The 14,562-nt window shown below is 36.5% G+C and overlaps 1 protein-coding gene across 1 annotated transcript in view; it reads left to right on the top strand.

Moving 5' to 3' along the window:
• LOC110099650 (NAC domain-containing protein 53) overlaps positions 1-14,562 on the top strand; it is a 28,806-nt gene that overhangs the window by 9,872 nt on the left and 4,372 nt on the right. Inside the window, exons 3-4 of the mRNA XM_020826864.2 lie at positions 11,348-11,598; positions 11,682-11,879. Of these exons, the coding sequence (XP_020682523.1) occupies positions 11,348-11,598; positions 11,682-11,879 (449 nt within the window). The remainder of the gene's footprint in view (positions 1-11,347; positions 11,599-11,681; positions 11,880-14,562) is intronic.

Below are 14,562 nucleotides of genomic sequence, written 5' to 3' on the forward strand. Positions count from 1 at the left end.
TGAGTCCAACTCAAGTCTTGCACAAATTCTTGTTTGAGTTTTGCTTAAGCCATTTGCTTATTCAAGTTTGAATTTAGTTCAATTGATGTCCAAATTAGCGTTCAACATTGTTCAAAAGTCCTTGGATTTTCAATCCAAATTTCGGCAGCCTCCCGGCGTCTCCCCCGTTTAGGGGAAAAACCAAGAGGCAACCTTCCCCTCGACGCTACGTGAGCGCTTCAGGTAGGTGTCAAAATGACACCGCGGTCGCATTTTTTATTAAAAATCCCCGCCCGCTACGTGAGTGTTTAAGGGTGTGGAGCACAGGCCAGAAAAAAACACAAATTTCCCCCCTCTGCACTACGTGAGCGTTCTTGGGTACTTATATACATATAATAAATATTTTTATCCTCCTCGCCGCAAGCGTCGCACCGATTTCCCGCCCTACAACGCTACTTGAGCGCCTCAGGGGTTTGCTGGCTCGTTGCAAGCATTGAAGAGAGATTCTTAAATCTTCGCAAGCATCACACCGATTTCCCACCCTACAACGCTACGTGAGCGCCTCGGGGGTTTGCCGGCCCGTTGCAAGCATCGAGAAAAGAACTTTTTTTTTTAAATCTCTTTCTTTTTTTTATAAAAAATTTAAATATCATTAATTATGATTAATGCTAATTAAATATTATTTATGAAAAATTAATTATAATTAAATTTATTTAATTATAACTAAAATATAATTAATTATAATTAAAAGTTTATTATTCATAATTTGATTAATTATGATTAATTCATGATTAATTACTAATTAATTATAATTAAAAATATTTAGTAATAATTAAACTTAATTAATTATAATTAACTTATAATAAATAATAGATAATTATATTAAAAATAATTAATTATATTTAAATTGAATTAATAAAAATAAATAATAATAAAGATTAAAACCAAATTTATACAGGATTAGAACAGGATTTATGCATTATTTATTTTAAATCATGTTTAAATCCTGTCATTGAGTTAAACTCCCCCTTTCCTCTTTCTGGCTTGGCATTCTTACGGGATTAGGCCGAACAGGCGCGCGAAAGGGAGAACGTTGCTTTCACAGCAACCGAGCTCTCAGTTTTTGATCCGATCAAAATGCCGTGACTCCGAATCAGACAGGAAGAGAACATCGTCGGAGGGGCTTGGAGAGGAGTCGGAGGTCGGTCGGCAAGGTAGGTGAAGGACTCCTCTCTCTCTCTCTCTCTCTCTCTCTCTGACGGAGAAGCAAAGGGAATTGGGCTACAGAGAAGGTGGAGCTCTCGGTTTTGATGTGGGGATCAAGGTTTGAGAGGGATTTACGAACTGAGGGAGCAGATCAGGAGCACAGTAGGAGCGGTGGTTGTGGAGATCGGGATTTGGCGGAGCTTGGTCGGGTCAGAGGTCGGAGCTTGACGGGAAGAGGATTTCGTGTGGAGTCGGAGAGCCAGCGTCGTGAGAGGAGTTCAGTTGGCTTTTAAAGATGCGAAAGAACCTCCTCGAGCGGAGTTTGAGCAAGAATCGCGGGAAATCGACAGGAGCGGCACCGTTTGCAGCGGGATTTCGGCACGATTTCGTGGATCCGACGGTATACAGGTATGCTGATTTTTTTTGTTCTTTTCATTTCTTTATACAAAGGTCAACAACCTTAAGGTATTTTTCAGGTGAAGATAAATAAGGAAGGTGGATACTTTGTGGTGAATAGGCTTCTTTACCTGCAGCGGCTATAATTATATGTTTCTTATGGTGGTTAGGTTCTCAAAATGATAATACTAATGAATTACAAATAGAGCATCACATTAGAAGAAACAACTCATATCTTTTTTAGAATTGTTTTGATACAATTCTAGTTAAAGACTTTTTCTGCTCATTTTTTAGAAATAATTGTGGTCTATAATGAATTGTAACATTTAAAAGGAGTTTCATCTATAAATTCGAGGCCATAATGAGGTCATCGGCAAAATTATTGCTCACTTGCTGAGATGTTTTAACTCTCAACATCCAAAGAAATGGGATGAAGGTATGCCTTTCATCCAGTTTGCATTCAATAGGGTGAACAGTTCTAGAAATTGAGCTACATTCAAGGCATGTTTGGGATACTTGCCTCAAAGTCCTTTTAACTTGGGGAGTTTTCAATTAAGCCCACAGTGACTCCGGAGAGTAGAATGGACTTGGGAAAGCACAAAGATTCCTAGATGGAATCTAAAAGATCTTTTCTTATATAGAGAATCAACTTTCCAAATCACAACAATGTTACAAGTGTCAACATGTTTGTCACTACGTAGAAAAGAAATTTGAAGCAGGAGATCTTGTGTGGCTTCAAATCAACAAGTAGAGGCTGAAGAGGGAGGTTGGCAAATCAAATCAATTAGGTATTTACATATTAGTTGGCTTTTACTATCAAGATGGATGTTTGTTCTATGGTGAATGTGAAAAAATTAAAGCAATTTAAGCGCATGATGCAGGATGATGAGGTGGAGGAAGTTCTATCCCCTCTCGATGACCTGCTAAACTATAGGATCAATTTCAAAAGGGCCAACTATTAGCGAAAATAATCATGATCCGTTGCGACATCAGATAGTTTATAGAATCGACAAGAAAGTTCAGGTGGCTTCCAATGCTAAATAGTGCACACTAGAAAGGGAACATCCTTGCTCTCTTTCACACTTTATTCACAACAATGAATCACCCCTAAAAGGAGTGTGTAATATATGAACTAGTTTATTTGTAGATAAGTTGCAAGGAGAGCTATGCAAGACATTTTAGATGTTGTTGAGAAGAATCAGTTGAGCTGAGAAGAATAAGTGATGCCATGAGAGGCTCAGGAAAAGTTCTCATGAAGACTTTCATATTGAGAGCTGAGTTACTTATTTGACGAGATGATTATTTTATTGTAATTATAATGCCATCCGACATCGCTTTCTCATGACATTGCCAAGTTTAAAATGCTAATTTCATGGAATATATTTTCACACTTTTTGTAGCTGATGTTCCCCTCCTATGTAAAAATGATTATCATATTAGTGGGCAAATTAGAGAACAACAACAACATCAAACCTTTATCCCACTACTTGAGGTCGATTACATGAATCTTTTTTCTTTATTGTGTCCTGTTAAGAGTCAAATTCTCATTTAAATCAAATAAATAATAGAGGAGAAAAAAAAGTGATTTGAGGGATAAAAGAGAGGTATTTAGGTAGAAGTAATTCAAGGAAGTGAGAGAGAACTTCTTTCTTCTGTTGTATTTCTAGTTATTTTATATTAAAATAATAGTTTCTTACCTCTTATCGAGACTCTAGTTAACCCTTCTTTTTCATACCATGACCCTGAATGACCAATTTGATTTGTTGGTCAGTCTCTCTCTAGTGGCATGTAGTTGATTTTGGATTATCTATGTCTTTTCTAACATGGATCTTGTTAACAATTCTGAGTCTGATTCATTGCGCCTTGCTTGTAGTACTCATAACATCTAGGCAACAAAAATTTTGACTACTTCATCTCTGGTCACTATTACTTTCAAACTCAAGTTAATATCTTTTATGTTACCTTAAGTTTGCATAGATTATTATCAAATCTAAATTATCATATATCTTAACTACTTATAGTAGAATTCTGCATATTTATTAATGTTACATTTCCTTATTATTAATGAAAATCTCCTAAATTATATATTTTTTCTTTATTGTTCTCTTTTCTTGCCTATATATAGGTGCATATAAATTTTTACTTAGATGGCAATTTAATAAAGCTGCAGGGGTCCCAGTTTTTTCTCTTCTAACACATTTTATTGAAATATTATTCAGCAAAGCTAGGGACATTAATTATTCTATTACATTGATTGAAATTTGTAATTTTTAGAAAAACCGATCTGCTACTGCAAAATTAGAATCATCTTTGCTTTGAGTTCATAATAGTCCTAACATCTTCCCAAGACTTATATGAATTAAAAAAAAAAAAAGCTATGTAAAGCCCAATGTTGTTATGTTTCTTTGTCTTATCCATTTGAGTTCAGAATATTGCCTAAATTCTTTAGGCAAAAATTAATGCCTCCAATAACAAAGTGTTTGTACAAAGATTTTGTCCATTTAAATTTTCCTTAAGAGTCTTTATAATTGGGGTTATCAACACTGAAACACTTGATGAATTGTTTACAGAAAGTAGAAATCTAAAGAAAATTCTAAATCTAATGAGTATTAGTAAGTGTTGGCCATTTATAATAATAAATGGCCAATAAACATGTCCTCACATGCTACAACAAATCCTAGAAATATCACAAATATATACATAGGATTCAAGTGTAAAAGGGAACAGTTGAACAATTGCATGAAGAAAGATTTGATCCTTGAAGTGACATAGAATACCTTAGAATGAGGGTTTCCTTGTGCAGTTAATTTGATGCATAGTATGTTTTCATGCAAACAAGAATTGAGTTTTCACATATTACAAATCACGACAGCTTACTTCCTATTAATGAAATTAGGCAATAGTATATTTTATGCTCAATTGGTATCGAAATGATCCTAAATATTTGAAAATTTTATCACTATTTCGGAAACGAATAAAATCAGTGGGCAAGCAAATTAATTTTCACAAAATTAAAATTTTCAATGGTTCACTCTTTGACGAAAATCAAGGGCACTAAACTAGCCAATAAGAACTTATTTTGAAAAAATAAACAATGGGTAAAATTATCAAAGGAAAACAACCTTTCATGTTAGCGCAAGAAGAGTCTTCCCTTGAAATTAGGTTATCTTCTTGTATCATACTCAAAGGAATTGATGTAGAACTAGATGCGTAGGTAAATATCCAATGTTGAAATTAAATGCCTTAGATTAGAGCAACAATAATTATTCTAATTTTTAGCGACTTAAACAGAGATTAAATAAAATAAGAAGGGTGATGTAGCTTAGGCCAAATTACATGATAATCGTTTAGGATCATAACATTAATCAATTCCATCAAACTTAGCATAACATGAAAGATTTTCAAAGGAAATCCCTAAATTAACATTTAGACTAGTCACTCTTCGGATCTACTCACTCATACTCTTAATAAGTCGGCTTGTGGAGAAAATTTGCACTATCTTATGATACCACAATTGAGAGGGATTAATAAGGAATAAGGTTTGGGAGATAGTTCACCTTCGTCGAAACTCGGAAGAGAGTAGACGACAAAATATGGAGTGCTGGAATTTCTGGACAGCAAACGAGGATTTTCCGGACAGTAGGACAGTGAGGGAGACTTGCTGAAATTTCTGGACAGCAATTTGGAATCTCCCGGACAGCAGGGCAGCAAAAGAGGAAAGGCTGAAATCTCTGGACAACTTGAACTGTTATTGAACAACAAATTGGGTGAATGAGAGGTGGGGTAGCAGCCTTTAAGTTGACGAAATTCTGTAGGAGTCAATGTCTAGGAGGAGGAAGTTGAGTGGTCGGCCAAGGCTAAGTAAATAGGGTTGTTTTGGTTCAGATTTTGGTTGTAGACTAGGAGGGATTCAATTCAAATTTCTAAAATTAAATTCAGATTTGATGATGGAGATAATTAGGGAACTTGATTTTAATTTCCTTGAAATGAAAGAGAGAAAGAGGGAATAAAGGGAAGGGGGTGGCCAATTGGCTCATTAATTGGAGCTCCTAATTGGGAAGGAAGCGATTAAAGATAGAGGGAGAGGGGGGCCGGCCAAAAAGACGAAAAAAGGAAAGGAGTCCTCATATGTTGAATGCGTCCACATACGTTGAATGCGTCCACATTGAATATGGATTTAAAATCAAATCATATTTAATTTCATATTTGCAATAATTGGGGGGGCTTTCCTAAAATAAGTTAAATCATTTAGGAAAGAATTTGAATTCAAAAACCTTCCAAATTAATAATGAAATATTTTAGAAAAGTAGTAAATCTAGGAGCGAAAGGGTGTTGCGGATCTGTTTTCATAGTTTATGATTTGATGATAACAAACACTCTTATTTCTCTACGACTGTCTTATCTACTGGCATTTCAGGTCCACAAGATCAGACTGCAATTTGGAACCAGCTTAAGATTGGGTAGAGTAGGTCTGGGTCAGTTTGTACCCTTTTTCCTTTCTTGAGTCTATTGTAATTGGTGTGGCTCCTGATGCTGTGTAACTTTGCACACACACACTTGGAAGATTTTCTGACTGTTCCCTAGAGTTTACTGTTTTTGATAACATCGTCCGGGACGATATTTATATCGGCTTGGACGATCAGTTCAAAAGCAGAAACCCTAATTAGGGTATCCTCATTAAGGCAGTCGTCATTAAGCCAATCGGCCTGGACGATCCTTATATCAGCCAGGACGATAGGCTCAATTAAGAAAGAATCAGCCGCCATGATCAATTTAGGTATTCTTTATTTTATGACATCTACCAGGACGATATCCACATCATCCAGGACGATCTAACTCAATTATGCCTAAATTAATCTGGTATCTATGGAAAGCATTAAAGGCTGATTGATCCGATCACATCGGCCGGGCCAATCATAGGATCGGCCGGGACGATGTCATGGACGATTGACATCGGCCAGCTTCGTTTCAGGGCGATGATCAGGACGATTGTACTCGGTTTTAAACTAATCGGTCAGGACGATATTGCATCGGCCTGAACGATGTAACCAATTTTTCTTCTGATCGTCCCAAATCGTCCCGGCTGATTGAGCTTATTTTATACTGTTCGGCCAGGATGATCAAGTCGGCAAGTTGCATTAATGAGCTCGTTTTGAGATCTTTTATTTAAGCCTTGACAAGTCACTTTGTAAGTGTCTTTGGCAGCCATTGTAGATTCGTTCTTTTGGGGAAAATTTGAAGAGAGAGCTTGAAAGGGAGTGAGGAAATGGTGGAGTTTGAGAGAGGGAGAAGATCCTTGGAGGGTGTTTCAAGGGAGTGTGGAGGGGGTTCCACACGGTTGCTCCGGCAAGCTCGCACCTTAGTAATATCGGATTCAATGCTTGTCTTGAGGGAAGTTCACCAAAGAAGAAGATCTTTTTGGTGTCAAAGGACCAGGCCACTCCGCCGCACCGGGGAAGGTGGAAGTGATTCTGTAAGGGCTTTTTCGCCTAGCTGTGGGGGCTAAAGGAGAGACACTGGATTTAGTGCAATACTCGGAGGGCGCCTCCGAGGAGTGGACGTAGGTCAAGGTTTGACCGAACCACTATAAATCTGGTGTGTTTTTTTCCTTTATTACTTTCACATTTAATTTTTGCATTGTATTTTCTTTCTGGTGAATATTGGTTTTTGGTTTTAAGATTGTGTTTGTTTTAAAATATCAATTCACCTCTCTCTTAATTAGCCTTAGGCCCCTTCATAAGGGGCCTAACATCCCTAACGAACTCTCAAAGGGGTGGCTGGTGGTTAGGGTTTGGAGGGGAAGGCCTGCAGCTATGGGAGATTGTGGGGCTTGAGCTAGGTGGGGCTAGGGCCGATGTTGTTGGGGCTTAGAGCCGGCAGTTTGGAGGGAGGAGGATGGTGATAGCCGGTGGTTTGGAGGGGAGGGGGGAAGATGGTCGGCAACTTTGAGGGAAAAGAGAGGCGACTTACGATTTGGGGAGGGAGGAGATGGACCATGAGCCTGGAAGCTTCCTGCGGCTCACAGGTGATACGTTGCCCCCTCACCTTGTGGCTTCAACTCTTTCAGGAGCTCTCAAGACTCACCAAGGCACAAGTGGAGAAAATAATTTCATAATAATCATCTTCCCCTTTCAAGAAGAGAAAATGGGTATAAATAGCCAAGTACAATAGTAAACATCAAAAGACAAAAGTGCGCCTCAGGGGCATAAGAACATACTCCCTGAAGTGAGGGTAAAATCAGAAACAATACAATAATAAATAAAAATACAAATAATAACTCAGAAATAAAGGGATGCAATCGTGGCTGTCTATGATAAACCCTCCACTATCGGATGTCCTCATCAGGAATCATATCTCCAATTTTAGTCAAAAGATTGAAACTAAAAAAAAAAATTAACCAATCTAGAAGTTACTAATCACACACTTCAAACTATTATTTATAAACTCCTCATTTCATAGTTGGTTAGCACATTATCAATCGACACAGATTTAAATTAATCCCATTTTAATTTTTAAGTCTCAAAATAATCAAACAACACTAATAAATAAATTTTAATTTTCTAAAAACCGAATAACTGTCCTGTCCCAGAATTATCCTTAGAACTATCAGTTACACAGGAATCAAATCTCACATATCTCACTTAATTCCATGTGGATGAGTTCCAAGATTTAAATAAGGTGAGTCCAAACATCATGATGAATTGCGAAGCCATATATCATTTGGAATTCCAAAATTATAGCGTGGGTTATCTATTTTTTTCTATTTGTAGTAAATAATTCAAAAATTCAATACATTATAATAAATGCCAAAGATCACTGCGTCAAGAAGTTACAACAATCAATACCTCAATCGCTAACCAAATTTCTCATTCCAATCTACAATGCATAAATCAGGAACGCTAGAACAAAGTAGGAAAAATTAGAGGGTTGGAGACAAGTGATTGAGGACATTCGAGGTTTGAATCAAAATAACTTGCAACAGTAGGAACCATCAAAGTAGGCATATTATATCCAATATTATCTAATAAACAAACTAGAAAAAAAAAAACTATAAAATGAACAACTAAACATCACATCTTAAAATTTTATGTACTCACCTTAACAACCACATCCTGCATGTCCGACAAATACGCACTTCAAAATTTCATAGCAAATTCACCCACCTTTCTTTTTTCAAAGAATATAATCTCCTTATCTAAGAGTAAAAATGTCAAAAGGGTCCTTACACTATTTATATTGATCCATTTTAGTCGCAACTATTTAATGTGTTCAATTTAGTCACGTGACTCTTCAAATATAATTCGAAGTATTCCTCTGTTGGATTATTTTATATCATATTTGAGAATTTAAGGATTATTTTGTATCATATTTGAAAAATCAAGAGATTAAATTGGACACATTAGATAGTTTATTGACCATTTTGATTTTTTTCTCCATTTGTCTATAGTGGATATGATGCGGACATCCGACGGTGGACGTTAATCAAAGGAAGAGACGAAGATCGACGGCCGAGATCCCTCCATTTTATCTTAGTTTATTAATTGTAATTTTTATTTAATTATACATCCGACGGTAGACGCAAATTCACCCTCCAGTTGCAGGATTTGTCCGGGCTCGCGGTTGTATCTTTCTTTCCCTAAATTCTTTTCTTCTCCTCCCTTGACCGCCGGCCAAAATCCCTTACTTTCCACCGGCTGATTCTCCCATAAACCCCTCTTCCACAAAACTGCTGGCCACCTCCTTCCCTAGCCCCACTTCCCTAAAAAAAAATCCCTTTTCTTATTTAAGTTGTCCTTAATTTGGAAAGATTTTAAATTCAAATTAATCTAATTTGAATTTCAAATACATCCTCATTAATTATCTTATTTTTGGTATCCTCTTTCATTCAATTAATCAATCAATTCCGAAATTGATTGATTAATTAATTCCTTAATTACAATTTCATTTCACCCGCATTATTTTCCTAAATTAGCTCATATCTTATTTGGAAAGTTTCCGAATTCAAATTCAAATGAATTTGAATTTTAAATTCTTTCCTAAATATCATACATCTATTTTAAGAAATCCTTAAATCATATTAAATATGAAATTATTTCAGATTTAACTCTTCAATCTCTCATTAATGCATGGATTCACATACATTGTATGTGGACACTTATCCTTTTCCCTCCTCATTAGGCCGGCCCCCCTCTCTCCCCTATTTTAATTATTTCCTTCTTTGTTAAGGAATTCAATTAGGGGAATAATTAACCACCTATTTATTCTTCCTTCAATCTTATTTGAATTTCAAATTTTAAATCTCTTGATTAGAGGAAATCTGAAATTTAATTTCATATTTTTTAATCTTATTATCTTCCCCCCTCCCTCCGTTCTACATCAGTTTGGTATCAGAGCATGGTTACCAACGGTGTGGACTCGACGGAGTCGAGCTATTTTGCACCCCGGGAGAATGATGCGGACATCAGACGGTGGACGTTAATCAAAGGAAGAGACGAAGATCGACGGCCGAGATCTTTCCATTTTATCTTAGTTTATTAATTGTAATTTTTATTTAATTATGCATTTTCCATTTTTACCTTTACTTAAGGGACTTGACTTATGTAAGCCCAAGGGGCAAATTTGTCTTTTAATTTCTTTTAAGGCCTATATATAGAGGCCCTTGCTCTTGTATTAGACAATAATGGATTATTAATAAAATTTTGTTTGCACTTGTGTTCTTTGGAGAGAACTTTGGTGAGATTCCTATGGGAGGGAATCGAAGTTTCCACCAGCCGCAGGATGGGTCTGAGCTCGTGGCTTGAAGTCCCTTGGAGAAGGGCAATGTAGTACCCGTCAGCTGCAGGATGTGTCCGGGCTCGCGGTTATATATTTCTTTCCCTAAATCATTTTCTTCTCCTCCCTTGACCGCCGGCCAAAATCCCTCACTTTCCACTGGCCGATTCTCCCATAAACCCCTCCTCTTCCACAAAACTGCCGGCCACCTCCTTCCCTAGCCCCACTTCCCTCAAAAAAAAAAAAATTCTATCTTTCCTTATTTAAGTTGTTCTTAATTTGGAAAGATTTTAAATTCAAATTAATCTAATTTGAATTTCAAATCCATCCTCATTAATTACCTTATTTTTTGTAACCTCTTTCATTCAATTAATTAATCAATTCTGAAATTGATTGATTAATTAATTCCTTAATTACAATTTCATTTCACCATCATTACTTTCCTAAATTAGCTCTTATCTTATTTGGAAAGTTTTCGAATTCAAATTCAAATGAATTTGAATTTTAAATTATTTTTAAATAACATACATCTATTTTAGAAAATCCTTCAATCATATTAAATATGAAATTATTTCAGATTTAACTCTTCAATCTCCCATTAATGCATGGATCCACATACATTGTATGTGGACACTTATCATTTTCCCTCCTCATTAGGCCGGCCCCGCTCTCTCCCCTATTTTAATTATTTCCTTCTTTGTTAAGAAATTTAATTAGGGGAATAATTAACCACCTATTTATCCTTTCCTCCATCTTATTTGAATTTCAAATTTTAAATCTCTTGATTAGAGGAAATCTGAAATTTGATTTCAGATTTTTTAATCTTATCATCTTCCCCCCTCCCTCTGTTCTATATCAGGATAACTGTTCTTTCTCAATGTATGCAGTAGATAATTAGTAAATTCTTTATGTATTTATCATTTTTTTTTTTTTGCTTCGTAACTCTCTCAAACAGAAAGATTGGTAGCTATTCTAATTTTAACTTTTTCAACAGAGGGCAAGTGGTATTTGTACCATTTTGAAGATGAATGTTCTTCAAATCAACGGAACACATTTCAAGCAATACAAATTGGATACTGGAGGTCCATGGCTTATCGTACAATATACACAGACAATGTAGCCGCTGGTAGAAAAACCACATGGGAATTCTATATAGGCCAAGAACCACTAGGAAATAGAACAGGCTGGTTGATGTATGATTATCAGAGAACCCATAAGGAATGTCAAGGACTTAATGCTGCGCAGGTGTCTACATAAGCAATAAATGTTACTATTTGTTGATGCATATATCTTCATTCAGTAGCTCATGCAATGAACCTGTTTTGCAGGACTGTAGCTCAATGTGTAGGGTATTCTTGCAAGAAGACCAGAGGGCAATTATTGGTGATCAAAAGCCCCCAGATACGGAGCACTGCAGCCCTGTGAGTTCAGATAATGCTGATGGTGTGAACGCAGAGTCTATGCTGTTACGTTTTCTAGAACAAGAAGAAATAAACTCTCCAACTAATACTGCAAACCAATCTGAGGTATAAATACAGTATTAATCTTTAATTTTCCTTGAGAGGATTTAAAATAGATTGCATATTTTATCAAACATTGTGCATGGAATATATCTTTAGTTTTGATGTTTCTGTTTATGAGAGGATTACTTTGAGAGTATTTCTTAGGTTATGATATGCCACCCTTTTTATTTGAATTATCCATTTCATTAAGTGAACATGTAACTCAGTTGCGAAATAAAACAAGCATACATATAGTAAAAAATAAAATTAAGGCAACAAGGTCAAAGTACATTTGATTTAGGCACATAAAATTTGATATTGAGATGACAACAACAACATCATCAAGCCTTTATCTCACTATATGGGGTTGGCTACATGAATCCTTTTTCTCCATTGTGCGCTATTAAAAGTTAAATTCTCATTTAAATCTAAGCACTTAAGGGGTGATTGCTTTCCTTGGGTTTTTTTAAAGTAGGGATCAGATGTTGAGCAGTATGAGAGTTCTTTAAGACTTTGCCATAGGTTTCTCCTAGATAAAATTTGGACTGTCTAGTGTTTATAATGCAATTAGAAAAATAAAATGAGTATAGATCATACAAAAGAAGTAATGATTTATAGATCAAAGACCATTTTAGGTGTAGACTAAAAAAAATGAGAATTAGAACCTAAAAAAACTAATGCAATGAACAAATAAATTCAAAGAAAAACATTGTGTGCAAATGTATAATTCCTAGACTTCAAACCCTACATTCGACGTTTGCGCTGAGCCAGAAAACCAACCATACATACCTTTCTTTAGCATGGTGAGAAGGGATCCCAGTGCGGTGCCTGCGGCGAGGCAGGTAGGCCCTGCACGCGCTTTTTTCTAGCGTGATGGGGACAAATATAAGCACCCGTAGATGCCTCAGTACCTGCGGTAAAATAACTGTGCATTTCAAAGACGTACCCTGAAGACCCATACACGCCTTTCTTAAGCTTGGTGGGATTGAAGATTTACGGCCGCGGTGTTACCCGACACCTACCGTACACACTTTTCTTTAGCGTGGAAGGAAGGCCCGGACTCCTTAAATTTCCCCTAAATAGGGGAGACGTCGGGATTTTAGATTTCCTTGTAAACACATACGACGTAATATACAATGAACACATTGAACCCCGGAAGTAATAAAAATCATAAGGGTCGTGTAATTTGATCACAGGAAAGCATACAAAATTCTTGACAAAGATTTCATCTGTGAATGGTGGTAACCTACATACAACGTTCATGCTATTCATGTTCATGAAAGAACTGAAGAGTCACAATAAACACATTAATACGCTCATGACTATAGTATGGAAGATGTGCAACGAATGCAAATAGCTTGCTAACTAACAAGCATGAGGAGATAGTCGACGAATGTAGCCTGGGCGGTAGCCAACATCAAAGCTATAAAAGAGCATATTGATTTACATGCAAGTGACGATAAGGGATATGTTGCAGATATGATGAATCTCCTGTGCATATGGATATTCATGCGATGTGTCATTTGTAAGTGAAGACAAAAATCTACAATGCGTATAGGTACCTACAAACATATGGAGAAGACTTGTCATACATACGATAATCATCTTACGGGTGACGACGAACAATGTGCAGTAGATGCCGATTCATCCTCGTAGTTAATGATGAGTGATTATCAAACAAATACGCAGATCCATTACAAGCAAAGGTGGATGATGTATAATAAATGCAAGCTCTTGTGAGTCATTGTAGGAGACTCCTCTTTCATGTAGTAGTCCATTTGTGGGTGATAGCTAGCAACATGCAACCAATACAACAAAGTCCTTTGCAAACATTCACAATGCAGCACGCGATGAGTGCGAGTACCTGCTGGCAATGATGGAATATTTTCCTTATGCACAACAATGATAACCAGCAACAAAAAATAGATACTACGATACCCTTACAGTCGATAATCAATCAATGGTCGGTAAATATACTGATCCACTGCAAGCAAAGGCGGATGATGAGCAGCACATACAAAACACCTATTAGGAACAACCATAGCAAAAAACTAGCTAGTGCATGACAATTTACATGTATAAAGCAATGAGCAACCCATAGTGCGACAACATGCCATCGGATATGCAACACTTTTACAAGCAGACATATGGTGTCTACAAGCTCCCATAATGAAAGTTGCGCGCATTTAATTGACAGTTCCCCGCACAGCTGATCAGCTACAAGCATTTCAAAAATGCCTCCTAAATACCTGCATGAGCTCTGACGAGCTTGATGCATGCACACATATGATGTCTGAGGATGTTGTGCGGTTCAAATGATAAACCCAAGTTCCACCCCTATCCTTCTATGCAAGCAGATAGGAGTCGACACGCCTCGAACTATCAAACAAGTATACGATCACGGCATCGACCGAGATATTTGTTTGTATATGTTCATATTAGGCCTTCAAGGCCTATAATAAAAAAATCACCAATAAAGGCATAACACCCGCTAAAAACTCGATCCTCTGTCAGCAAATAAATAGAGTTGATAAGGTTCATGCAACAAGTGAAATCACTCATAATAACTCTGATGATGGGCGTGTTGACAGAAAATCTCAATCGGATGAGTCCCCAAATGTTCATAATGCCTCCCAAATTCTCAAATTCCTATGAAATTCAAAAATCCAAAAATACCAAAATTTAAAATTAAAATTCAACCATCAAA

Source organism: Dendrobium catenatum, unplaced genomic scaffold (genome assembly GCF_001605985.2).
Source record: "Dendrobium catenatum unplaced genomic scaffold, ASM160598v2 fragScaff_scaffold_34, whole genome shotgun sequence".
Taxonomy (NCBI): Eukaryota; Viridiplantae; Streptophyta; class Magnoliopsida; order Asparagales; family Orchidaceae; genus Dendrobium; species Dendrobium catenatum.